Raw genomic sequence first — 27,029 nt, 5'->3', positions numbered from 1 at the left:
TTGTAAAATCAAACATAATTTAATTTGTCAAACTGCTATAAATTAGCAGAAAGATGTACAGTGCTGCAATATGCACAATATAAAAGCTATCCAATTCCTGTCATTGTTCTTCTGTCTGTACTTCAAGCATGTGCTTCACAAAATTCAAAAGGGCAGTTAATTAGGTCATTACATGAGGTAACTGTGGTCCCTTCATCAACACCAGAAAAATGGTTTTCAACATTATTAAATTGTTCTTTTTCAAAATTTAAAAATACATGTGAATGAGAAAATACTGTAGTTAGTGAAATAATATAGGCAGCTAAACTTTGAAAACTTTTCAGAAAATGATGAATCTTGCTGGCATACGGAAAGATTTGTTGCCCAAACAAAAAAGTATAGCTTGTATTTTTCAACACTATTATTTTTGTATTTTATTATTATTTTCAAAGAAAACTTTCAACACTTCTTTCAAATTAAATATTCAGAACAAAATTATTCTTCGAACATTTTTCTGATGTAAATGAAGAGCATGGCTTGTCTAACATCTACACCAAACATTTTGTACAAAGTGTTAACAATACTAAATTTCACGTTTCATGCACAAATATATACTATTGATTAGCTTTAGTACCAGTGTTCATTTCTTATGTATCCTTCACTTAAGGTTTTAATATATGTTGCTTTGAATGAAATTTTATCACTGTGAATAATGTATTCAGGTACAGAAGTGTCTAATTATGGAACAAATCATCGGGGCTTGAAGGCAATCTTTCGGGTTTTAAGAGAAGACCATTTAGATCTCTTCATGTAGTAGGCTGCAGCAAACAGCACAGAGAAAATCATCAAAGCCTGGAAAAATAAAAAGATTAAGATGAAGCAAAGGATTAATATTAGAAACTCACAGAAACTAGCCTAATACTTAAAAGCCAGTGACTGGAGATCTCTGCCCATAACATGCTCAGCACATTCCAAAGTCGGTCCATAACAAAGTCATCCAATTACAGACTCGGTCCATACAAATTTAATTATGAAATCATTACCACCACTGTTGGCCCATGGCTTTCTTTCACTTATTAGTAAACAGTAAATATTTATTATACAATCCAACAATGTTGGGTTTGGCCCAAAGTTTCTAGTTTTTTGTGAACCTTACTTTTGATCATGTATGGTTTCCTAACACTTGTTGTTTATGAACAATAAATACATATTAGAAACAAGTTATTTACTAATTAGTTAATCATTAATGACTGCACACTTGACAGATTTTATAACTGTAATAAGCAAGCAAACAATAAAGTAAACCACTGAAGAATGCACATGTTATTTGTTCAAGGATTTGACAAAAGATTGCAATGCAATAAAACAATGAGAAAAACAGTTAACTACCTTTTGTAAATGGGTGTTTTGAGTACCTTTTGTAAATGGGTGTTTTGAGTACCTTTTGTAAATGGGTGTTTTGAGTACCTTTTGTAAATGGGTGTTTTGAGTAAAAATTAGTGCCACTCCAAGGACACGAGGTCAACCTTTTTGACTTCCAACAGAGACTGGTGGGTGAACAGCATATACTAAGAGATCAGTGTAGTGGGTATAAAGACCTGGCAGGCAGACTTCACTAGTACTAGTCTGATTACTCCAATGGAGTGACCAATACTTCAAAGCTACTGAGATGGGGGGGGGGGGTCAGATTTATGGCCCTACATGTTGTTTAAATATGCACCTCTGGTACATAATGTGTTTAAAGACTTTATGTAGTCATCTGATACAATGTTATTCAATTGTATCTTTATAGCCTCAATCTTAAATTCCTATTGAGGCCATAGTGCCCCCCCCATATGTTAACCTCTACACCTATATCATTATAATTTGATGCTAGATTGACAGATATAACTACAGTAAAACCTGTCCTAACGGTCACACAAGTTCAGCAGTCACCTGGTTAAAATAGCCATTTTACCCCACCCTCATAAATTTCCAACATAAATGTCATATAATTAGCAGTCAGCTGAATTTTGCAGTCAGCAGTGATGTGTTTTCTTAACCAAGCAGTGGTTTCACTGTGTCACATGCAGTATATCAGTAGTGACTGCTCAAAGCATGCAAACTAAACTTCTTTTTATGAGCAAGGAATGGTATGCATGAAGGTATATTAGTGAATTAATGTTTAAACTTTACACATTTTGACTGGACTCAACATAATCCAGTGAAACTCCAAAAGTGTCAACATATCAGCTTTGAAAGCAAGGAGTTTTTTATAATTGCAGAATCAATGTATAAGAAACATTATTAAGGGAGAAAGCAATGAAATTAGCCAAAATAGACATCAATTTCATTTTGGACCAACTATACATCATAAGAAGTCTTCTGGTGAAAATCCCATGGTAATATTCTTTCCATCCTGGAGAATTAGCAATAACAACATTTTCAAGATGTCCTTTGTGGTGGCCATATTGGATATCCAATTGGCAGCATTTTCATTTAGGGTCAACCAGACACTAAGAAGTTTCTGGTGAAAACCACATGGCAATATTATGTTTTGTTCAGAAGCAGCTACAACAAGATTTTTCAAGCTGGACATTGTGGTGGCCATATAGGGCATGGTCTGCACCATTTTTATTAAGAACCAACTAGAAAACACCTTTTAGTGAAAACCACATGCTGACATATCCATTATCCATTCAGTAGGCATATAGAGATAACATTGTGGCAGCCATAATGGATGTTAGAGCAGCATCATTTTCATTTTGTACCAACTAAACCAAAGGATGATTGTGTGTGTGTGTGTGTTAAGTTTCATGGCAATATCCAAGTAGTTAACGATGAGTTGTGATAACAAACTTGTGCAAATGGCTGACAGGACAATATATCGTTCCATAACTCTTCTTGTCTATAACCAATAGAGCTTATATTTATTGTTCACAGAAAGATGGCTAAATTGTTTGTTGTCTGAATTAAAGCGCTTCAGTATCCATGGTAACAATGACTGAGAACAATCACATTAATTTTGTTTTTTCCAATCTTTGTTGCAGAAATAAAATGACTACAATAAAGTTACTTCATGTTCATTAAATATAAGCCAATATGAAATACAAATTGAACTTGATAAAAAATTTCTGTTTCATTAAGAAGTATTTTTTCTTCACCTTTAATCCCATTTTCTTTCTTGTATCATGCTCAGGTTCAGCAACCCATCTAAGGAAGGTACAGACATCCTTAGCTAACTGACTTGTTGTAGCTGGAGTGCCTGAAATGAAACAGAATAAACACATCAGGACCCAACCATACTGTTACTATAAATAATAATGAGGACTTTGTATAGCACCTAATCTTTAGAAGCTCTAAGCGCTTTACAACATTAGACAACACCTATAACCAAAAAACATGATATTATTACAAAAAACAAACACCATGAAATTAAAAAGAAACAAAAAAACATGCTGAAAATATTTAAGGTAGGGAACATTATTAGGTCTTTAAGTTTGTTCTTGTAGTCGAAATGAGTTTTAAGAGCACTCTTGAATGGGATCACTGTGTCTTTGTGTCTAAGTTCAGTGGGCAATTCATTCCACACAGCTGGGCCCTGGTATGCAAAAGAACTTTGTCCATATGACTTTGTTTTCATAGTGGGAATAATGAGTATACGATTGTCAGAAGAGGAGTGTAAGTATCTTGCTGGTGTGTACACATGGGTGAGGTCGGATAGGTATGTTAAACTGAGTCTGTCAGTGAAACGTAGCACAGAGAACAAATTTTGTGTTTGATTCTGGATTGAATGGATAGTCAGTGTAGGGTACAGAGCAGCGGGAGGTGTGCTCTGATCATGGTACTCTAAGTATGATCCAAGCAGCTGTGTTTTGAACTTTTGTTAGTTTCTGAAGTAGATATTGAGATGAACCAGACAGAATTTAGTTACAATAGTCGTCTTGAAAGTGCTAATGAACATACAAGTGTTTTAGTGGCATTTGACATCATAAATGACATCATTTTTATTTTGGAGCAACTATACATTATAAGAAGTCTTCTGGTGAAAACCCCATGGTAATACTAATTCTTGTTCAGGAGGACAGCAATCACGAGTTTCAAGATGGTCATTGTGGTGGCCATATTGGACATCAGATCAGCACCATTTTCTTATAGGACCAACATAAAAAAATCTGATGACAACCCATGTCAATATTACAAACTTTCAGAAGGAGTAGTGAGAGTAAGATATTCAATATAGCTGACGTGGCAGCCCACATTGAATACAGATCTGCCCCATTTTCATTTAGGACCATCTAGACATCATAAGAAGTCTTTTAGTGAAAACCCCATGATGATATACCATCCATGTGGGAGTAGCCAAAAGATCTTCAAGATGGACAACATTTTAGGACCAAATAGACCTCATAAAAAGTCTTTTGGTGGTCAATATGACTTTCCATTCAGGAGTCATCGTAATAAGACTTACAAGATGGGCACTTTTCACTTAAGATCTACTAGACATTACAGGAAATCTTTTAGTGAAAACCCTATGCTGATATGACCATCCATTCAGGATGAGTAGTGATACCAAGATTTTCAGGATGACCACTGTAGCTGCCATAGTGGATGTTCAAAAGGCACCATTTTCATTCAGAAACAACCAGTCCAGGTATGAATGCATGTTACGTTTCGTGGTAATCCCCCAGGTATTTCAGGTGGAGTAGCGATAACAAATTTGTGGTAGTCCACCAGGTATTTCAGGTGGAGTAGCGATAACAAATTTGTGGTAATCCCCCAGGTATTTCAGATGGACTAGTGATAACAAATTCGTGTTAATGAACATATAGATGGATGAGAGACCATCTTATAAGTGATTCTGGTCTATCACCAGCAGAGCTTTGAAAAACTAATGCTTTATACTAAAATGGGTCAAACATCATGTAAACATTTTGTCTGAAGTGAAGACAGCTGGTTTATAACACTTTTAATATATGGCCCCTTAGTTAAATATATAATGAGAAACAAGGTTTGTTAACTAACCAGAGAAATTGTTGTTTCACATATAGTCTTTAGTCTTAAATTTATTCATGTTTACAGTGATACTTCTCAGTAATCTAGGCATCATTTTAAGAGGGAGGAATTTTCCTTTCCAATGAGTTATATGCATCCTTACGAGTTAGACCAGTCAAAAGTTAAAAGCCAGTGAGTTTCACTTTGTGATTTTGTGGGGATGGTGTGACATTGTTAAATTCATCCCAGGTCACTAGTATTTTCAAGGCTATGCAGCTTTATTGCAATCTGATTAAAATCAGATCTCCAACATTATACATGAAGATCTGACAGCAACCACTTAGGGGTCAAGTTCTGGCAACCTATCTCATTACCACAATCACTAATTTTATCAGTCAATCAGAAGAAGTCTTATATTTTTGCATTTGGAGACTGAGCAGTGTGGATGAAGAGCATGAATGTGCAACAAATGATTTGATTTACTTTCAAATTTTTGAAAGCTGCATTTCCATTGGCTAAATCAAAGGTCACCAGAACATGACCCATAAGTGGTCGTCATCTGATCTTCAGATAGGACAGCATTTGATTTTAATCAGATTGGCTTTATTGATACTCTCTTGCCAAAGCAAAAACACTAGCATATGAGTATGTAATTACTCCTGACAAGAAAAATGTTAACTTAAAGAACATCTGTGGATTTCACACCAGCTTTCACATGATGCACACATTCGAGCTAATAGTGAGACAAAAGCTGATTGGTCATAATTTAATTTGGTCCATGATGCGATCACCTTTCAATTCTTTTGGCAATCATCAATCTCCCAGTTGATATGCACCCTTAAATAGCTCTTGAGAAATGGAAGTCTGACTGAAATGGATTACTTATGCATACTTAGTATCAAGTTTGCACTGGGTACCAGTGTAAAAAATTTCAGTTTTCAGTTCAGTTAACTGACAACAAGCAGGCAAAATATGCAAAAGTAATCGATAACTGATGCATGCTAGATGTTAAGCCAGATGTTCTATACACAATATTCCCTCAAAAGGTACAAGATTTTCTCACAAAGTACATATGGAAGTTTCTTCACTGAATTCACAATAAAAAAACTTGTCTCAGAGACTGGCAAATATAAGCAAATGAAATTAGAATTTTAACTAGAACCTAAAGACAAATATTCTATCACTGTGACTTGGTCCCAAGGTAAAAGAGGGCAAGCTAGCTTCTTGAAAAATGAATTGTCTTAGCTTCATGACTCATCCCAAATATGAATAAAATCCATTCAGGAAATATAAGCAAATGAAGAAACTTGAACAAAAACTAAAACACAAATTTCCTATGACTGTGAACTTCACCCAAAATGGTGAATGAGCATCTCACAGAATGAACTTTCTTTGCTTCTTAATGATTGATCTCAAATATGAAGAAAATCCGTCCAGAGGTTTAGCAAATAAAAGCAAAATGAAAACTTCAACCAAAATGTTAACACCAACGTTTAGGACCAAAACTTTGACCCCAAGCAATAAGGGACGAGTAAACATGTCTCAGAATAAATTGTTTTAGATTCATAGTGATTTATGTCATTTTTGATGACCATATATCAAACGGTTTCAGAAATATATGTAAATAATTAACTTAACAAAATGTAAAATCATTCACACTAATGCATGCAATGCAAGTGTTGTGGGTAAATGATGATAATTTCTATTAGGACAATTGAATCCATTTGATTGGTCAATTTCAAGTCTGACTCCAATTTCAGCCAATTAGATCAATGCACTTCAGACTAAGTTGAGTTCATAACTTTAGAAATATAATTCCTTATATTTTCTTTCATACTTGGAATGAGTAGCCACAGCTGAGGTAACTCTAAAACATACTACATAGCTTGTAAATTAAAAACTCTGACCCAAAAAGTCTGTCATGTAGTGAAATTAAAATCCCCCAAATTCACTGCTACATAATTTATTTTCTAATTCCATTTATGCAAAACATCACTGCTAATAAAGAGTGATATTAAGTGTTGATGTAATCAACCAGTTTCCATAAAATGAAAACAAGATCAGTGCCCATTTGCTTTTTGCTTTTCTTTCCTGTTAGCTAGCTACAAAAAGATGTAAACAAAAGGATAGTATAAAATGTTTAACATTGAGGTTAATTTAGGGTGTGACTGAACAGATGTACAGATGCCAAAGTAAAAACTATGCTCAACTTCTACTAAGGCAGGCTTGACAAAGAGTGCAGGTCCATGAATTTGTGTTTTGACACGACATGAACGTAACGATTATTTCAATTTCATAAAACAATGGATCCAATGGGATTTTGCTATGGACGAGACAATTTTATAATATTATAATAGTTTCTCACAAAAGAATTCTGCTGAATGCTATTGATCACCTGCATAATCCAAAAACCTAGCATAATCACTAGAGAAGGAAAGTAGATTAAAGGGATAATTATGTTCCCTAATTTAAATACACACAGCAGTGTCTAAATGCAAAAACTGATTGTGGTGTGTAGTATCCTTCAAAATGAATACACCCACCAAGTTTCATGACTACTCACAAGCATTAATAAAAGGGATATACATTAAACAACTTACGCAATGTGTGGAGCATAAATATACTATACTGATATACTCTTTTCAGTGGTGAATTGTGCCCATCATTTTACATCACTTTACATACAAAGGTGTCTAAGAAACTTAATGTGAAACCTTAAAATTAACACCAATGACATTGTACAAGTGAGCCCTATGACCTGCCTTATTTTCCAATCCTGTTTATCTGATATTTGTAATGGCAGTGACTTGTATCAAATTAAACTAAAATTAATTCAAACAAGTCTCTGCCACTGAAGGCAAAAGTTTTTCTTGTGATATTGTAACAAGCAAAAGTACTGCTAGCCTCATACCATCTTCATATTCGTTAATCTCATTATGTAAAGTTTTGTGTATATCTATATTTTTTGTAACTCCTGATTTTAACTAATTTGTGTAATTTTTATTCATGGCTCTAAATTGTACATATTATCTTTAATTACATTTTGCCTACATGACTGGGGTGTGTATTAGGAATATCAATAGTTACATTTTGCCTACATGACTGGGGTGTGTATTAGGAATATCAATAGTGTAAAATCACATAGGATTTATAAATAGATGCTTAAGAATGTGCTGACAATTACTAATAATAATGTTAACAGTAAGACTTAATGATGACTCTGGGTTTATTTCTCATTGGCTGATAGGGTCTAGATGGTTCTAGAAGAATTCGGTAACTTCTCATTGGTTGGGCTAAGTCACATAATTAGGTAATTTCAAAACAAACTGAGTAGTATGATCTGTCACATGGGGTATGTTGTAAAATATAGTCATAATAGAAGGGGTGTATATAAGGAGAAAACTGAGCAATTTGATTCATTCCTATAGTGGAGTCATCCTCATTTCTTGTGCTCATGTTGTAAATCTGCAGACATGATTTACATTATACTTGATCTTATTTGAGAGGAAAACTATTTGTTTTGACTGTTCAATGAAACAGACAATGCTCCTTATTATTCTAAACTGTTGTAAATTATTCAAAGGAGTTCTGGACAATGCCATCTTGACAATGACACAATTCTTGGAGGACCAAAATATTTCCGCTTTTGAAACTTATGCAGAACTTTTCATAAATTTTGACTTTAATAGAAATTTATCGGGATTATTTTGGATTCACTTCATAATACTGTAAGTTCCTCACGAATTTTCAATTATAACTTTGATGATTAAATTATCTGTCAAGTTTTAAAAAACATACTGGTTTTGCTTCTTTCTGTTGCTTAGTTTTATGACCTAAATACAGTTAGCTCCTTATCATCTTCTTATTCAACAATCTCATTATATAAGGCCAGTGCCATGGCAATGTATCCATCTAAGTACAGTGTGACCCCACTCTAACGCGCTCCGTTATAACGTGAATTCAGATATAACATGGTCATGGCTTGGCTCCCGAAATGTCATATACATGTATTTTTCTTGTGTACAAAAAAAATTCTTAAAAAGTATGAAAAAATGTATAAAGTTGCTTCTCATTTTGGGGAAGAGATCGCGTATGAATAATACAAGACGATCGTGGCTTGGCTCCTGAAATTTTATATGTATTTTTCTCGTACATGAAAAAGTATTTTTTCTTCTTCTTAAAAATAAGAATAAAAAACGCATAAAAAGTTTATTCTGGGATCACGTAGGTCTTCGCCAATGTCGCAAACTTGGATTGTTTTTCCTTATTGGCTGCAAAACATACCATTAGACATTTATATATAAACAGGATTCACATATATGTACCAATTCATGGTTCTTTAAATAAAGTAAACTATTATGTCTTCTCCGTTTTCACTACAGGTGTATTTCTCGTTTAATATGCATCAATTCAAGATGGTAACTGTGCCGACAAAGCACGTATTTTACCGCCCACATTTATTATCCCCCCCCCCCAATTTTTTTATTTTTATTTGGAGGGGGGTTACATATTTTTCAGCTAACTGACTTGGTTGCATATAATACGGTTTGGTATATAACGCGGTCGGGTTTTATGGCTCCTAACTAGCGTGTTATAGCGGGGTCGCACTGTACTGCTATCCCATACCATCTTCATATTCAATGATCTCATTATACAAGGCCTGTGCCATGGCAATGTATCCATCTAAGTACTGCTATCCCATACCATCTTCATATTCAATGATCTCATTATATAAGGTCTATGCCATGTCAATGTAACCACCTAAGCACTGCTATCCCTTACCATCTTCATATTCAGTCTCATTATATAGGGTCTGTGCCATGTCAATGTAACCACCGAAGTACTGCTATCTCTTTCCATCTTCATATTCAACGATCTCATTATATAAGGTCTATGCCATGTCAATGTAACCACCTAAGTACTGCTATCCCTTACCATCTTCATATTCAATGATCTCATTATATAAGGTCTGTGCCATGGCAATTGAACCACTTAAGTACTGCTATCCCTTACCATCTTCATATTCAATGATCTCATTATACAAGGCATGTGCCATGGCAATGTATCCATCTAAGTACTGCAATGTAACCACCTAAGTACTGCTATCCCATACCATCTTCATATTCAATGATCTCATTATATAAGGTCTGTGCCATGTCAATGTAACCACCTAAGTACTGCTATCCCTTACCATCTTCATATTCAATGATCTCATTATATAAGGTCTGTGCCATGGCAATGTAACCACCTAAGTACTGCTATCCCTTACCATCTTCATATTCAATGATCTCATTATATAAGGCCTGTGTCATGGCAATGTAACCACCTAAGTACTGCTATCCCTTACCATCTTCATATTCAATGATCTCATTATACAAGGCCTGTGCCATGGCAATGTATCCATCTAAGTACTGCTATCCCATACCATCTTCATATTCAACGATCTCATTATATAAGGTCTATGCCATGTCAATGCAACCACCTAAGTACTGCTATCCCTTACCATCTTCATATTCAATGATCTCATTATATAAGGTCTGTGCCATGGCAATGTAACCACCTAAGTACTGCTATCCCTTACCATCTTCATATTCAATGATCTCATTATATAAGGTCTGTGCCATGGCAATGTAACCACCTAAGTACTGCTATCCCTTACCATCTTCATATTCAATGATCTCATTATATAAAGCCTGTGCCATGGCAATGGAACCACCTAAGTACTGCTATCCCATACCATCTTCATATTCAATGATCTCATTATATAAGGTCTATGCCATGTCAATGTAACCACCTAAGTACTGCTATCCCTTACCATCTTCATATTCAATCTCATTATATATGGTGTGCCATGTCAATGTAACCACCTAAGTACTGCTATCCCTTACCATCTTCATATTCAATGATCTCATTATATAAGGTCTGTGCCATGGCAATGTAACCACCTAAGTACTGCTATCCCTTACCATCTTCATATTCAATGATCTCATTATATAAGGTCTGTGTCATGGCAATGTAACCACCTAAGTACTGCTATCCCTTACCATCTTCATATTCAATGATCTCATTATATAAGGCCTGTGCCATGGCAATGGAACCACCTAAGTACTGCTATCCCTTACCATCTTCATATTCAATGATCTCATTATATAAGGCCTGTGACATGGCAATAGAACCACCTAAGTACTACTATCCCTTACCATCTTCATATTCAATGATCTCATTATATAAGGCCTGTGCCATGGCAATGGAACCACCCAAGTACTGCTATCCCTTACCATCTTCATATTCAATGATCTCATTATATAAGGCCTGTGTCATGGCAATAGAACCACCTAAGTACTACTATCCCTTACCATCTTCATATTCAATGATCTCATTATATAAGGTCTGTGCCATGGCAATGTAACCACCTAAGTACTGCTATCCCTTACCATCTTCATATTCAATGATCTCATTATATAAGGCCTGTGCCATGGCAATGGAACCACCTAAGTACTGCTATCCCTTACCATCTTCATATTCAATGATCTCATTATATAAGGCCTGTGACATGGCAATAGAACCACCTAAGTACTACTATCCCTTACCATCTTCATATTCAATGATCTCATTATATAAGGCCTGTGCCATGGCAATGGAACCACCCAAGTACTGCTATCCCTTACCATCTTCATATTCAATGATCTCATTATATAAGGCCTGTGTCATGGCAATAGAACCACCTAAGTACTACTATCCCTTACCATCTTCATATTCAATGATCTCATTATATAAGGCCTGTGCCATGGCAATGGAACCACCTGGGAAGTATGGGTTATAATGCAGTCCTTCTCGAATCTCTACACCAGCTGGTGGGTCACAGTAACCAGTCAATATGGAAAATAAGTAGTTCTGCAAAAAATAAAAATAAGTAATCTCTTAAAACTGCTCAAATATGGATATAATCAAATCAGAAAACAAATGGAGTAATGATAGTGTTTACCTGAAATTATGTAGATGCCACACTGGTCAAAGCACCAAAAGAGATGCTGCCATGAGATTATGAAAATGGGACAGCTCCACCCATCTCAAAAACAGGGGTGATGGTGACCAAAGTTCAATTTTCGCTTAACATAATCTCTCTCTAAACATTAGTCTGTTGATGGTTTCTGAGGTTAAACTGTTCCTTTTCCATTTATTAAAATTGTTTTGTACTGAGAACTCCTTCCAGTCTGCTGTCTGAATGGGCAGATGCAAAGCTAGCTTAACCAGCTTACAAAATTGAAAAACAGTTCTTTATGGTTCTTATTTACAATTTCCCCCAGTTCATATTTGTTGTTTCTTGGGTATCTCCATTCAAGTAAAGATTTTCTCTAACCATGACATGAGCTCTGCCAAAGTTTCACTTTCTTGAATCAGAGCTTTGCAGACTACTATGCCAGATTTCTTATCTGTCTGATAATGCCCTATTAGGGTTTAAAGTCCATCACGGTCATAGTCTGCTTGTCTAGAATGAGGTATTTTGATCAAATGAATATTTTTGCTATATAGTTATGTAGCACAAGATCCCTCAGGGATGAATTGTTTGAGAAAAGAAATTAAAATTGTACACTACTTTTAATTGCCTGTAATTTGATTAATCTTAGTACTCTGCATTTAATATAAAAAACACTGCTGAATAGGGGGCTGACCAGCATGCCATCTGTTTCAGTTCATCCCGCATGTACATAAGACTTGCATTAAACATTATTTTGAGTTCAAAATCACTCACTGGTATTTCCAGCTCCAATAATTTTATATACTTCAAAACTTTATAAATCATTGTCATCATTATTGCTATCATCGGCCAGTATTTCCTGAACTAAATATCATTTGAAGATGAACCATGTTGAGTGTCAAACATTCTGGGTTTTCTAGATAGCCCATATTTTAAACATGCATTTGTAAAACTTTATTGATGAATGTGAGGTTAAAACTATGACAGAATGCTTGTTCCAGGGCCCAAGGTGCGCATCAAATTTAGTTCATCAACCATTTATGTCAAGCCAAAGTAACCTGATGTGTAAACAATTGCCAACCTGAACAAAGACATATGTTGTGACAATTACTACGAGACCTCTACTAGTGGTGTGACTTATGTTGTAACAAGTATTTTAGTTAATAAAATTTCATACTGCACAAAGTAAACTTTTATGTATATGACTTGAAACTAATCTGAAAGAGGTCATGTGCATTGCTGCTAAGTGCATGAATTCATTTTAAAAAAAATCTGCATTATTTATGCACTTGCACATAAACATCTGTTTAAATAAATCTGTAAAGATAACTTTAGATCTTTCCTAAGTTTAACTGTTAAAAAAGTATCTTCATTTTAGTTTTGCATTAAGAGTATAAAATTGATGTAAACAGTCACAAACTAACCTCTCCTCCATGCCTGGCATTGACAATGAAAGTCAGATCAGGTGGCAGGGCTCCGTTGTTTGCTGCTCGAGCTGCTTCATCATTTGGGTATGGCTTGGGAAATTTGTCTGAAAGTTTGCCTGGTCTTTCAAACATTAGTCCCTGATCATTTGGGCCATCCACAACTATGACCTGCAAAATGAAAATGGCACAAATAAAAAAAAAATAATTAATGTATGCAAAACCTGTGACTTTGACCTCTGACAAATCAAAAGAATATTAAAGATCAAAAATGCATCCTTTATTATTTATGTGTTTAGTTCATGGACTACACAAAAAGCTGACTGAACATGTTACCACTGTGCTGATGAAAACATGTGTTACGTGACATGTGCTTATGTGTGGACTACATACACTAAAGAACATAAAACTGATAGCCTCCATTACCAATGTGCTCAGGAAGACATTTCATAAATGTAGTTCCATGGCATATGTTCATGTGTGGACTACATATGATGAAGACTATTAAAAAATGTTGATCAGTGAAATATGATTACATGTGGACTACATACAATACAGTACACACAAAACTGACAGACTGTTCCACTTCTGATAATATTATTCATGAATGCAGTCAGTGGCCTATGGATCTGTGTGGTCTACATACAGTATAGTACATCCAAAACTGTTAGACCTAGTAACCCATGTGCCAATGAACAGTGCAGCTCAGTGGCATTTGCTTAGATGTGGCATACATACAGCACAGTACATGGAAAACTGAGTGGCCATGTTATATGTGTGCTGAAGTGAGTATGTGTGATTTGGGTTTTTAATGTAGTCCTGACACCAGACCGATCAGTAGAACGCTAACCTCTTAACACCAAGTGCCTAGAATTGCAGCTGTTATTACTATTTTTATAAGTCTCTGGTATGTCCTGCATCCAAGATGGATGTTCTAACCACTTGAGCGGTCTGCTGATAAAGTTTCATGTAGTTCAGTGACATATGCTTATATATACGTCATTTTAGTACTTTGTGTATTACAATCAACAGGTGAGGGTTCTGTTCCCTAAAATCAACTTCAGGCCAAGTTCATTTATCAAAATACAAAGAAGGGTGTAAAGATCCCTCCTCAAAGTCAACACTCTTAAAACATTTGATGAATATGCATGAAAGAGTATCAGTAAGAAGATGCAAGATATAACAACTAAGCATAAAAATTTGGAAATGAAAAGTAGTCCGAGGCATATTGGATTTTCATCAGATTGCATAATATATTACAATTAAAACCATGAGATATGAAAAAAGGTTTTTCTGTACTTTTTACCCTTAAATGTTTAAACATTGTTTATGAGAGATTACAATTTTAAATGCAGGGAACTGAGTACATTGTTTGGATTGTTGCAATCTATCAGTGGCCATTCAAATCATGAATAAAGAAAGTGCTTTCAATGAAGAAAAAAAGTTAATTTCTCTCCTGCACTTTTTAAAAATGAATCTGCATGTATCACCAGGCACTAGCTGAGGAATGACATTCTTACTCTTAAGTCAGCCACTACGCCAATTACTGCACTTTCCTTCCAAGTCAATAATAGTCAGAACAGAACTATCGCCCAGATTTAAAGAACTACCGCCTGGTTTCTAATCTCTCGTTCATATAAAAAAAAAATTGAAAAAGTTGTTCTATCCCAACTTACCTCATCTGAATTAAAACAGCCTTTCCAGCAATGTACAATCTGCATATCGCCCTTACCACAGTACTGAAACTACTCTTCTGAAAGTAGTTAATGACATTCTCTCTGCTTTGAACAGCGGAAAGAATACAGTCCTCACCCTCCTTGATTTGTCTGCAGCATCTGACACAACAGACCATGATTTATTACTTCACCATCTCCAGCATGTATTTGGCATTCATGATACAGCATCACCATGGTTCAAGTCTTAGTGTCCACAAATGGAATACACTCCAGCCCAGTTGATCTAGGTTGTTGTGTTCCACAGGGGTCTGTACTCTTCATTATATACACTCAGCCGCTCTCAAGTGTCATAGAACATCATCCAGTGTCTCACCAACTGTACGCTGATGACACCCAAATAATACAAATCTAGCCACCCAACTGAGCTTCATGCTACCATCCAAGGTGTAGAGAGGTGCATTTCTGATGTGAAATCATGGATGACATGTAACAAGCTGCAGATGAATGATGATAAAACTGAAGCCATTCTGATCACAACACAAAGACTTTCTCATTCACATCATTTAACTCAAACAATAAATAAGAGCAACACCAACACTAAATTCAGTCAGTACAAAACCTAGGTGGTACTCTGGACAGAACTCTCACACTGCACCAACATGTTATGAACATATGCAAGGCTGCATATCCTGAGCTGAGACTCATCAGCTTCATTTGCAAATATCTTTCAGTTGATGACAATAAAGCATGTGTTCATTAGTACTTTGAAGACTGAACTACTGCCAAGTTTCACTGAAGGACTCCAGTCCAACATACCTATCCGACCTCACTCACGTGCACACCCCAATCAAGATACTTACGCTCCTCTTCTGACAATCATATACTCATTATTCCCACTATGAAAACAATGTCATATGGACAGTGTTCTTTTGCATACCAGGACCCTGCAATGTGGAACGAATTGCCCACTGAACTAGCAGACAGTTATATATTGGATAGTGCCGAGTATATTTCATTATGCAGGAACATGTTATGCAAACAATTTAAAAGTGACTGGATGAATGAAAAAAACAAAAACAAGTCAATGCACTTCTCTCACATTTATTTTTATGAAATGTAAACCCACTAATACTTCTGTGTGATTTCTTTACTCTTTTGTTTGTTAAAAAAACACTTCCCTCTCTAAAATAACTATAATTAAACTTTGTATATTTTGTGAAGCACCGAAATAGTCTCAGCACTCTTTGCTGGAAAAATTATCATTCATCTCTCGCATTACACACATGTAAATGCATTTTAGTCAGCATGTCTCTGAATATTAAATTGCATGTACAACTTAAAATGTGCACTGTGGATGAGCCAACAGGTAGGTTTCATGCAATGTAGTGGAAATCCGTTATTACATAACTATACTTCTGCGACTTCCTAATTAGGGCAATAAAACTTTATCCACTGAGTACAAGCCAGTGTGGACAAACCACAAACAATATACCCATGATTCATACCATTTTATGAAAATATTGTCTAAGGTCTTTGTAAGAAAAAATGTCTTGTATGTAAGGACCAAACACTGCCACAACTTGGCAGATTCTGTACCACCATACTGAAATAGTCCACAGATTCTCTCAAGATGTGCCAATTGGTATACTGACTTCTGTTTCCTGTTTCCTTAGAGTTCTTCATTTATCGTTTGATAAACAAAAAAACCTTATTAACTATCACAATAAAGCAGATATTACCAATGAAAAAAATTAGAAATGGACTTTTTAATGAACTTCCTTATTTGACAAAATTTAGCACTTTTTCTGGCCTTACTAATGTTTAATAAAACGTAAACATATTTCCAATTTGTTGTTGTTGTTGGGTTTAACACCATTTTTCAGCACACGATAGGCTATGCATGGTGGCCAGTATTAATGGTGGAGGAAGAACCCGGAAAACCCTGGGAAAGAACCACCGACCCATGAGAAGCTACTGGCCAGCTTTCTCACATACCCACGTTGGCAGAATCGAGACTCGAACCCACGCAGACAGAGGTGAGATGGCAGTGATCCGTAACGGACAGCGCTTTAGACCACTCGGGGCCCATCCATTCCAATTTTTAAGGATCGGTATGAATGATGCATCCGGTCTGTGACGGAAATAATGTGAAAAGATTAAGATCCCCTGTGGGAATGTGGATTTTCTGTAAAGTATGATGTGTGTACTGTAAATGAGAAATCCTACTGTCACAAAACTGATCATTAATTCTAGTCAATGTTTACCTCAGCTGCCTCTGCTTTTGCTTCATCCTCTTCCATGATCTCACCCACCAGATTTCTGTAATACATGTATTCCAGGCTGTGACATGCAGCACATACTTGCTTGTACACCTGGTACCCACGACGTACACTGAAAACAGACAGAAATGTACACATAATCAAGTTTGTGAACAGCTAGAAACACATGCTTAAATACCATGTTCTCCAAAAGGAACACTGCAAAGAAAAGACAATAAAAAAAAAAACCAGCACAAAGTTGGCAAACCAGCACAGGTAAAACAAACTAAATGGGTCACTAAGGGTAAAAAATGGCAATTAAACATCAAGTCCTGTCATCTGGTACATGAGTCAGGTCTGACCATATTCATACCATCTACTGTCCAAAAAGAATTTCCAGGAATTCAAGATATTACCATTTCTTCATTTTATTTGCTGCATATTAAAACCATTTCTAATATTCTTGATCTTCAACTTGGCAGCCATTGTGGCCACCCTATCAGCACCATTTTATTTAGGAAAAGCAAGAAACCATCAAAAGACTTTTGATAAAAAAAAACCCATGGTGATATGATATGTCTCATTTAATTTTTTAATTCAGGAGAATTACTGACAGGATTTTCAATATGCTAACTGTGGCATCCATACCCCAAGTTTAAATTGGCACAATTTTCATTCAGGACAGGAATCTATCGTTATAAGTCTTCTACTAAAACCCCGATGTTGATATGCTTTTCTGTTTATTAGGAGTAGCAATCACAAGATTTTCAAGATGGTTGCCATGATGGCCACAATAGATGAAAGACTGTAACCATTTTCATTTAGTATCTACCAGACAAAAAAAACCTAATGTTGATATGACACTCCATCTAGGAGTGATAAGATTTTCAATATGGTGGCCATGGCAGATATATTGGATAACAGCTTGGAACAATTTTTTATTAAAGATCAACTAGACACCACATCTTCCAGTGAAATCCCGTGCTGGTAAAACCTTGCGTTCAGGATGAGTGGCAAGAACAAGATTTTCAAGATGGCAGCTGTGGCAGTGATATTGGATGTCATATTGGCAACATTTTCTTTAGAACCAACTAGATGCAAAAAGTCTTTTAGTGAAAACCCCATGTTGATATAACCATCCAAACAAACATTATAAGAAGTATGTTAATGAAAAACCTCAAGTTCATATGACCATCCATTTATCAGAAGTCATTATAACACGATTTTCAACCTGTGGTGCCAATACTGGTCACAATTTTCAGTGGTGAGTGAATCGGTGTTCCACTGGGTACAACTTTTTGTCATAATCACTACTCCTATCTGTTGCAATACTAAACGGCCCAATTTGTATGGCTTCTGCAATTTTAAGTGAAGTGTCTTCTGCTAAACACCTAACAATATTAGATGATTTTGTTCTTGCACATGCATATTTTCTGCAATTTTGGAATTGGGAAACATCCGTTTGGACAAAGGACCAATGTAGTATTCTACCGCTAGAGGTAGCCTGTGTTCTATTAAGAACTCGGTACTTAACACCTCTGCATTTATAAAATTCATGTCCACAATCAAGTTGTGCTGTAAAAAAGAAGTTACCTTAGTATTGGAGTTAGTAAAATGAGCTAATTCATGGTTTCTTTGTTTTACCACCATGACCAATATTAAAATCCTTTCCACATAGGCTGCAAGGGGCGTGAAGCTGTCCTGGAATGGAACGCTGTATTGTGTAATTCATCTCTGAATCAGTTATTCGTCTTTTCCAAATCCATGTGAAATTATTTGAAAAATATTTTTGCTTAAACACATAAATCGACTAGAATAAATCTGACTTGACATTTAGCGCCAATAGCTACAGACTGGTTCAGTACCATATATGAATTAGAACAAAGAATCTATGAGCAAAGATTAAAAGTTAGAAAACCAGTCATTTCTCTCCTAAGCCATACAGCTGCTATAAATAGAAACCAGCATATTTCGTGGAGATAGGGCAACTGCTATAAATAGAACATAATACTGTTAGGAAAGTGCATGCAAGTCTTCGGACAGGCGTACTCTTATATCGCAATTACATAGACGCGGTCTTTTCTAGAATATGGTCTGTGGGATTAATGGGATGTTAATAAAATGAGAAAACAAATTATCTTTTTTTTGGAGGGAGATATACTGAAAATGCATAATCCGAATACAGTTACGCGGAAGATGTAATTTAGTGAGGAAAAAAAAAGCATAATGACTATGCCAAAAGTGTAATGTTTGGCATGTATGAGAATACATTAAACAGAAAATGCTGTCATTTAACAGAATAGCTAAACATGGCAAGGCATATGTTTGAACTGATTCTTCTACCAACATAACAGCTGCTGAGGAAGAAACTTTTCTAAGATATTTCAACGGTAATGTACCAATCACTACACTCGCCAATTTACAGGATTTAAACATGCAAATACTCATGGTATTCTCCAAGCTAGAAAAGGTAAACCTTTCCTTAGAAAAACTGACACACCATCAGTGAGCCTCATTCAAAGAGTTGTAGCTCTGATATGCTTCAGGAATGATTGGCTCTTGATCAGGAGTGGCTACCCACATTCAAAGTAAAATAAATGCCTTGAATCATACCAATTCAAAGGAAAATGCCTTGAATCATACCAATTCACTAAGTTAAGCACAAGCTGAAGCCTGGTATTTACAATTTGGTGAAAAAGTTGTTATCATGCAGAGTTGAAAAGGTTTGTTTACATTACACTTGTCTGCCCCAGAGAAGACAACTAAGGAAAATATGTGAAACTTTAAATATGGCAGTGGCAAAAAATTATAACATTGTCAGTTAGATCAATTTCATCAAAATTTAGAGCTGTACCCTATCCTATTTCTACAACTCCTCACCTGAGCAGCATAGAAATACTTTCTAAGCTGCGGTGGCAGAGAAACTTCTCCAGATAATAAAGTCTGTTAGGTTTGTGCAATTCCTGCATGTAATGCAAGACTTCTCCAGACAGAAGTCCATTAGGATTCTGCAAGCAATGCATGACTTCTTGACCCCCACTATGAAGTTGTCTATAAAGTTTTAACGGTACAGTTAACTCTTGTCTGGTATTATGGTGGATCTCAAAGAAACATTATTTGATCTGTACTAAGAATGATGGACTAAGTATGAGCTCTTTTAATACTAGTTTCAACAGGAAAACCAAGATACACTCTGATGCTAATTGCAATTCAGCTGAATTATCGAGATCTTTCTCCACAGAAAATATCAGCAGTGATCTTCATAAACTTGTGATGTGTACAATTACATAACTCACTGAAAGATTTGATTATTTGGACAATCCCTCCATTTCAAATTTTCAAGTTTTAAAAGTGGCTGTATGATTTACTGTCTCTGAGGAAGTATGGAAATGATGAGATCAGAGGCATGTACAATTATTTTATAGATGTACTGCCTGTTGGAGGTAAACGATAGGTCACCCCAAAGAATAATTGATAGATCACTTCAACCAAGTGGAAGCTCATGAAACATACTTTAAAAGATCACAGATTTTCCATCTCAATAGATATTAAGTGTACTGCAGCAAGAAAATCCAAAGTTTTAGGTATGTTAGAGTTGGTGAAGATTCTTCTTACCACATATACTCACTTATAAGAGTCCAACTGTATACTGCACTGGCAGATCTGGGTCTGTGCAGTTTGTTAGAAGTAATAAGATGAACAAACAGCATAGACCCTGATCTTTGTTGTGTGCATTCTGACTTGACTTATAAGTGAGTATATATGGAATTATCAGCCCAAGTGGAGTGTGAAATAGGCTTTATCAGGCGTGAACCCCATAGCTGCAAGTTTGAAAGCAAGCTTGATAGAAGAAAGAGAAGCAAGTGTAGAAAGTTAAAAATTCTATTCAAAATCATCATTTCAAACTTGTTTTTACATATCAGCTGATTTAAACTGATGAAATACTAAAATGTTGAACATTATTGTACCTTTTTCTTATTCTACTTAACCACAGCTGTTGAAAAAACGAGATAGTGTATTAAATGATAACCTTGAAAATAGGACAGTTTCCACAGCAGAAGCCATCTTTTCTTCATCACAGCATAAAAATGAAGTATAAAACATTGATAAAATGATTAATTTTATTTGTAATGGACCTAGACACACCCTGTCATCTGCTTCCAATTGGGCCACACAACAAAAAAAATTCTCTGGGGTTCTCCACAGGATTTTGAAAGTTGCAGTAAATGACCACTTTTTTGAAAAAAGTTGCAGTTCCAGCACCAAATCTTATGGTTGTATTAATGATATTTATTTTTCCCACACATTAGAAGTGTATTACTGAGTCATTGGAATTTAATATGCCACCAGAATGCTAATGATCATTCACTGTAAAATGATTAGAATAATAATTAATGAATGAGAACTGAAGGCAGTTGATAACGATGATAATGGGGATTGTGATGATACAACAATTCTCAATGCTGCTACCTTGCTATTCTTTAATTTGTTTGCAGCTAGAAGGGATCATGGAAGAGATTACACTTTCTTTCAATTGTAATTTATTTAATTAGCTTAATTCTATTTTAAATCCATCAATTTTCACTGGAATAAGAAACAAATGACCATATTCATTCACTTTTTTCATGTCATCTTTAAGCAACACATCATCCTACATTCACTTTTTTCTTAAACAAACTTTAACAAATTTGTCAATAGAAGGTTTTGGACCTAAATCCTTCAGTTATAGACCTTCCTCCATCACCATTAACCTTTTTGCAGTTTCTTGTCAAAAATGCCCTTAGTCCTTTGTCTTGATATGATTATATTCAATTTTGTTAAGTTCATTGTTCCTTGCTTGCCATTGCATTATTCCATCCACAGTTGTAACACCATCGTCATTCAGCCAACAACATCCTGATCTGTTGTAGCATAATGCTCCTGCAGATCAGGGCCTATGTTTGTTCTACTGATTATTCCTTACAAAGTGCACAGACCCAGAAATGCCTATACATTATGCAGATCTGGGTCTGTGTAGTCTGCAGTTGGACTTGTCTCATCAGCGAGTATATAAACAGTACACCAGAAAAAATGGCTCATCTCTTACTCATCACATTTAAGGTGAGCTGACATTATGTCACGTCTTACCTAGCCCGATCCAGAGTGCTCAGCATCCCTGCATGATCCCACGGATATGTGGGTGGATGAAGTGTTAGATCAGAAGCTAATACTGCAGTGTTCAGGGCAACAGCAAGCCCCACTCCTCCTGCTGTTAATGTACCTATGGCAGCAATGGCCTAGAGTAGCAAGGAAATAACGACATTATAGAATGTTCTGAATAGTTGTTTTTTTGTCTTTTTTCACGACTTGTATTTATTGTTCTGAACAATAATTTTCAAGATCAGATGAATCATAAAAAAGAGAATGGTTTGCTTTTATATTACAACTGTCATTCATTTCATATATCCTATCTGTCTTACAACTGTCATTCATCTCATATATCCTATATGTCTTACAACTGTCATTCATCTCATATATCCTATCTGTCTTACAACTGTCATTCATCTCATATATCCTATATGTCTTACACGTGTCATTCATCTCATATATCCTATCTGTCTTACAACTGTCATCCATCTCATATATCCTATGTCTTACACGTGTCATTCATCTCATATATCCTATATGTCTTGCAAGTGTCATTCATCTCATATATCCTATATGTCTTACACGTGTCATTCATCTCATATATCCTATTTGTCGTACAACTGTCATTCATCTCATATATCCTATCTGTCTTACATTGTCACAATACTGCACTACACTAAGAATACCTAAAATACACATGCAACACCTAAAATATGTGGGGAAAATTGACAAACTTTAACGATTATGCTGTAAAAGAATCTAGATCAGGAGTGTCCATCATATGGCCTGCCAGACTCATTAGTCCTGCCTGCAGAGCAGGTCTCTTGTTAGTGTCAAATTTGTATGCCTATCTTAGCTCATGATAAAGATGGCCCGAATGAAGTACAATCATATAAAATCTGGTCTGCCATAACAAATAAATTTGACACCCGGGTCTAGATTGTAGTTTAAAAAATTTACTCATCATCCCTGACATTACAGTAGATATTAACCTTTAATTTAAAAAAAAAAAATTAGTAATGAAAAATACAACTTACCCATTTCTTCCCTTTAGACAAGTTCCTAAAAGACAGGTTTGCCTGTGGAGTAGAATATATAAACAGACATCATTTTTGTTTTCTTGGTAATTAGTATGTAAACTAGTGAAGCCAAGAACTGTCACAGAAGCAGGGTTTACTTGTTACATCATTTTTCAGCACAAGATACATGGTGGCCAGTATAAATGGAGGAGGAAGAACCCAGGAAAACCCCGGAATGAACCACCAACCCACGAGAAGCTACTGGCATGCTTTCTCACATGCCCACATTGGTATAATCCGAGACTCAAACCCACACAGAGGTGAGATGGCAGTGATCTGTAACGGTGAGCGTTTTAGACCACTTGGCCATTTGGGGACCCCTTATTCAGATCTTTAATCATTAGGACTATTGTTAGAAATTCAAGGATTATTTGGAACTTATTTCACAGTACCGCAAGTTCTTTTCATATTTCTCAATTCTGTATTCAATGGAAATAAATTATTTGTTGAATTTTACTTGTTGCTCTTCACTCTTTTCTAATACTTAGTTTAAGACCATAGAATCAAAATAATACCAAATAAACCACTCCGTCAATAACTCACAAACCCACCTGAAATATAGGGTCTGGTCTGGATCCCATTTTTTAAACTAGAAAATTCTCCCAAAATTGGCCCCAATTTTGTTAAAGTGAAGTCATATTTTAGTTTTAACGTGTAATTCAATCTTATTATAATTATAAATGCAACATGCAATCTTGTATTCAAATGTGAAAAACATCATTTTTTTTAAAAACGTAGCTTTAACAATTTTTCAGTCATATCGATACGATGTCTGCAATGTGGCAGCTTATAGTGATGTCTAGCACTAGGGCATCATGTCCCACCCAGTCACATTATCCTGACACCAGGCCGACCAGTCCTAACACTAACCTCTTAATGCTGAGCACCAAGCGAGGCAGCTGTTAGTACCATTTTTGTAAGTCTTTGGTATGACTCAGCCAGGGATCAAACCCATGACCTCCTGCTTCCGAGGTGGACGCTCTAACCACTAGGCCACCGGAGCAGTACAGTTACAACTGAATTAGGTTGAATTCTTTTGAGATTACATTTAAAGGAGAGGTAACAATTATGACATGATTGGTCTGCCTTTTGACCACATATCAGAACTGGTATGTTTAGACATCAAATTATAATCTATTGGTCAGAACTGGAGCATATGGTGGCTCATGAAGCCAATTTTCAAGGAATGGACCAACTTGAATAATCTGTTTGGCAATTAATTTGCTTCATTTGGTCGAATGTTTAAAACTTATGAATCATTTATGACTTCTCTGGATTCATTTGTGTGTGTGTGTGATTTTGATTTTTTAACAGTTTTTTTTTCAGTCATATCGCTATGATTCTGCAGTGTGGCAGTTTAAAGTGATGTCTAGAACAGGGGCATCATGCTGCAGACATGTAGCATGATGTCCCACCCAGTCACATTATCCTGACACCAGGCCGACCAGTCCTAACACTAACCTCTTAATGCTGAGCGCCAGGTGAGGCAGCTGTCAGTACCATTTTTGTAAGTCTTTGGTATGACTCAGCTGGGGGTTGAACACACGACCTCCCTCATCCAAGGTGGACACTCTAACCACTAGTCCACCAGTTGGATTCAATTGTGATCAAATATCAACGTTTGTTTCATTAAGCTTTAAATTATAATCAGTTAGACAAAACAGGAAAATATGGCTTCTCACAAAACCAGTTTTCAGCATGGGATTGTGTTTTATTGCCGATTAATTTGCTTCAATCGGCAAAAACATTTAAAACACCAAGCATTTTAATTAATGGATCATTCAGTAAAAAAATGAACTCAGTGCAAACATCTGAATTTTAACACCACAATGGTGCAAAGAAGTAAATTTTCTATTTCTGAAATTTGTTAGAAAATTTAAGAATGAGTGGAAAAGTTAATTGACAACTCTGTGATATACATCACTGATATTTAAATAATATAAAATCTTCCTAGATGTGTGGCTATATATTTGCATATAAAATGATTTGAGCAGATCATAATAGAATATGTTGAGAAGTTGAAAATATAATGGAGTATAAAATAATCTACTGTCTGGTTCATATACAAAATACACAGTAATGCATATTTAGAAAGAGAAACACTTTCAAAAAAATCAGATTGTATGTTTCTTATAAAATACAGTACAAGCATTTCTCATTATTCAGCATGAGACAAGAAATCTTAAGCATCAATTGTATCCACCAATAACAAAGAATCTCAGCTGCTGGGGCATGACTGTTCAAAAGAATTGACTCAAGATTTCAGATTTGGCTCTTGAGATTTTGGAGTCAAGGGTCAAATGACTGTTTAGTTTCGAAATCTATTGAAAACCCTGCTCACTTATCATGTGATCTATGTTTTGATCCTGTTGTGCACAAGTTATTGAGGCTTAGGTGTATACACAATCATACATACAAACATGGAAAATTAGAATAGTATTTTTATCTTTGTCTTATAAAAAATAATTTTAAAATGTTTCCCATTTAATCAACATGAAGAAAAAAAACTTAAATGTCAGTATGTGTCCACAGATAATGAACAATCCCAGCTATATACTGCTGGGTTAAAACCTTATGATCAGTGAGATTTCAATTTTGACTCTTCAGATTTTCATTATGACTAACAAGTTTGTGGGATGAAAGGTCGAATGATTATTCAGTTTTTATACCTATAAAAAGAACCCTGCGCCAGAGATTTGTTTGCCAAGATATGCAAGGACTTGAGTGCTCTAATGTGAAATGCTTAATGACTTTTCGACTAGTTTACTTTTAATGATCCAAATCATTAAATTCTATTTTCGTGCTTGTTTCAATGTAAAAGGATACTAGTTTTAAACAGTGCTCAGTATTGTAATTTATTGACAAGTTTCTTTTTGGTAAATACACTGCAAAGATTCCTTTCATTTAAACTGAACAAAACCTTTATCTGATGTGAAACTGACATAATGTCAATGGCTCTTTTATTAACTTTTTATAATGCTGACTAAATTCCATATTAAGTTTGACGAATAAATAGATACATTTGTTTCATATTATTTACTTGTTATAAAAACAAATTTTATGCAAAGAATACAAAACAATTGCAACTTTTACTTCATCTATTCAAGAAAGCAACACTCTGCAAAACAAGAACAAATTATAACTTACTTGGTTTACATTATACACAAACACCCATAACATTAACTTTTTAAAACTGCTATAATGAGACAAATGAATTGCAATATACTAAGACTGGGAGGCTCTGTTACTCTCCGTTATCTACTATACTGTCGTCTCTTAGTATTACGCTACTGACTGTGAAGGACGTCCTTCATGCGGCATACCACAACAAAGGTTTTTAACATTTAACTTACGATAATCTGAATAGAATAGGCAACAAGGAACAAAAATGAAGAGCTTCACTAGTGATGCAAACATACCTTCTGATGGATTATGCTTGAATGTGCTCTTAAAAGAGCCTGCTTACTTGCCCTACCGACTAAAGTCGCCATGTCTGCTGCTTACCATATCCCCAAGGGCTGCGACAAATTAAC

The 27,029-nt window shown here is 35.5% G+C and overlaps 1 protein-coding gene across 1 annotated transcript; it reads right to left on the bottom strand.

Annotated features, from left to right (window-relative positions):
* LOC149787364 (cytochrome c1, heme protein, mitochondrial-like) lies at positions 1-27,029 on the bottom strand. The gene is made up of 8 exons (XM_089977940.1): positions 26,916-27,029; positions 23,455-23,496; positions 22,418-22,566; positions 17,297-17,423; positions 13,357-13,527; positions 11,700-11,847; positions 3,123-3,223; positions 1-831 (listed from the first exon to the last, which is right to left on the bottom strand). The coding sequence occupies exons 1-8, from the start codon at positions 26,985-26,987 to the stop codon at positions 730-732; spliced, it is 912 nt and encodes a 303-aa protein (XP_089834066.1). The 5' UTR covers positions 26,988-27,029; the 3' UTR covers positions 1-729.

Source organism: Sinohyriopsis cumingii, chromosome 12, assembly GCF_028554795.1.
Source record: "Sinohyriopsis cumingii isolate HCF-2022 chromosome 12, ASM2855479v2, whole genome shotgun sequence".
Taxonomy (NCBI): Eukaryota; Metazoa; Mollusca; class Bivalvia; order Unionida; family Unionidae; genus Sinohyriopsis; species Sinohyriopsis cumingii.
The sequence above is the reverse complement of the archived record's forward strand: the minus strand, read 5'-3'. Positions and strand labels throughout refer to the sequence as shown.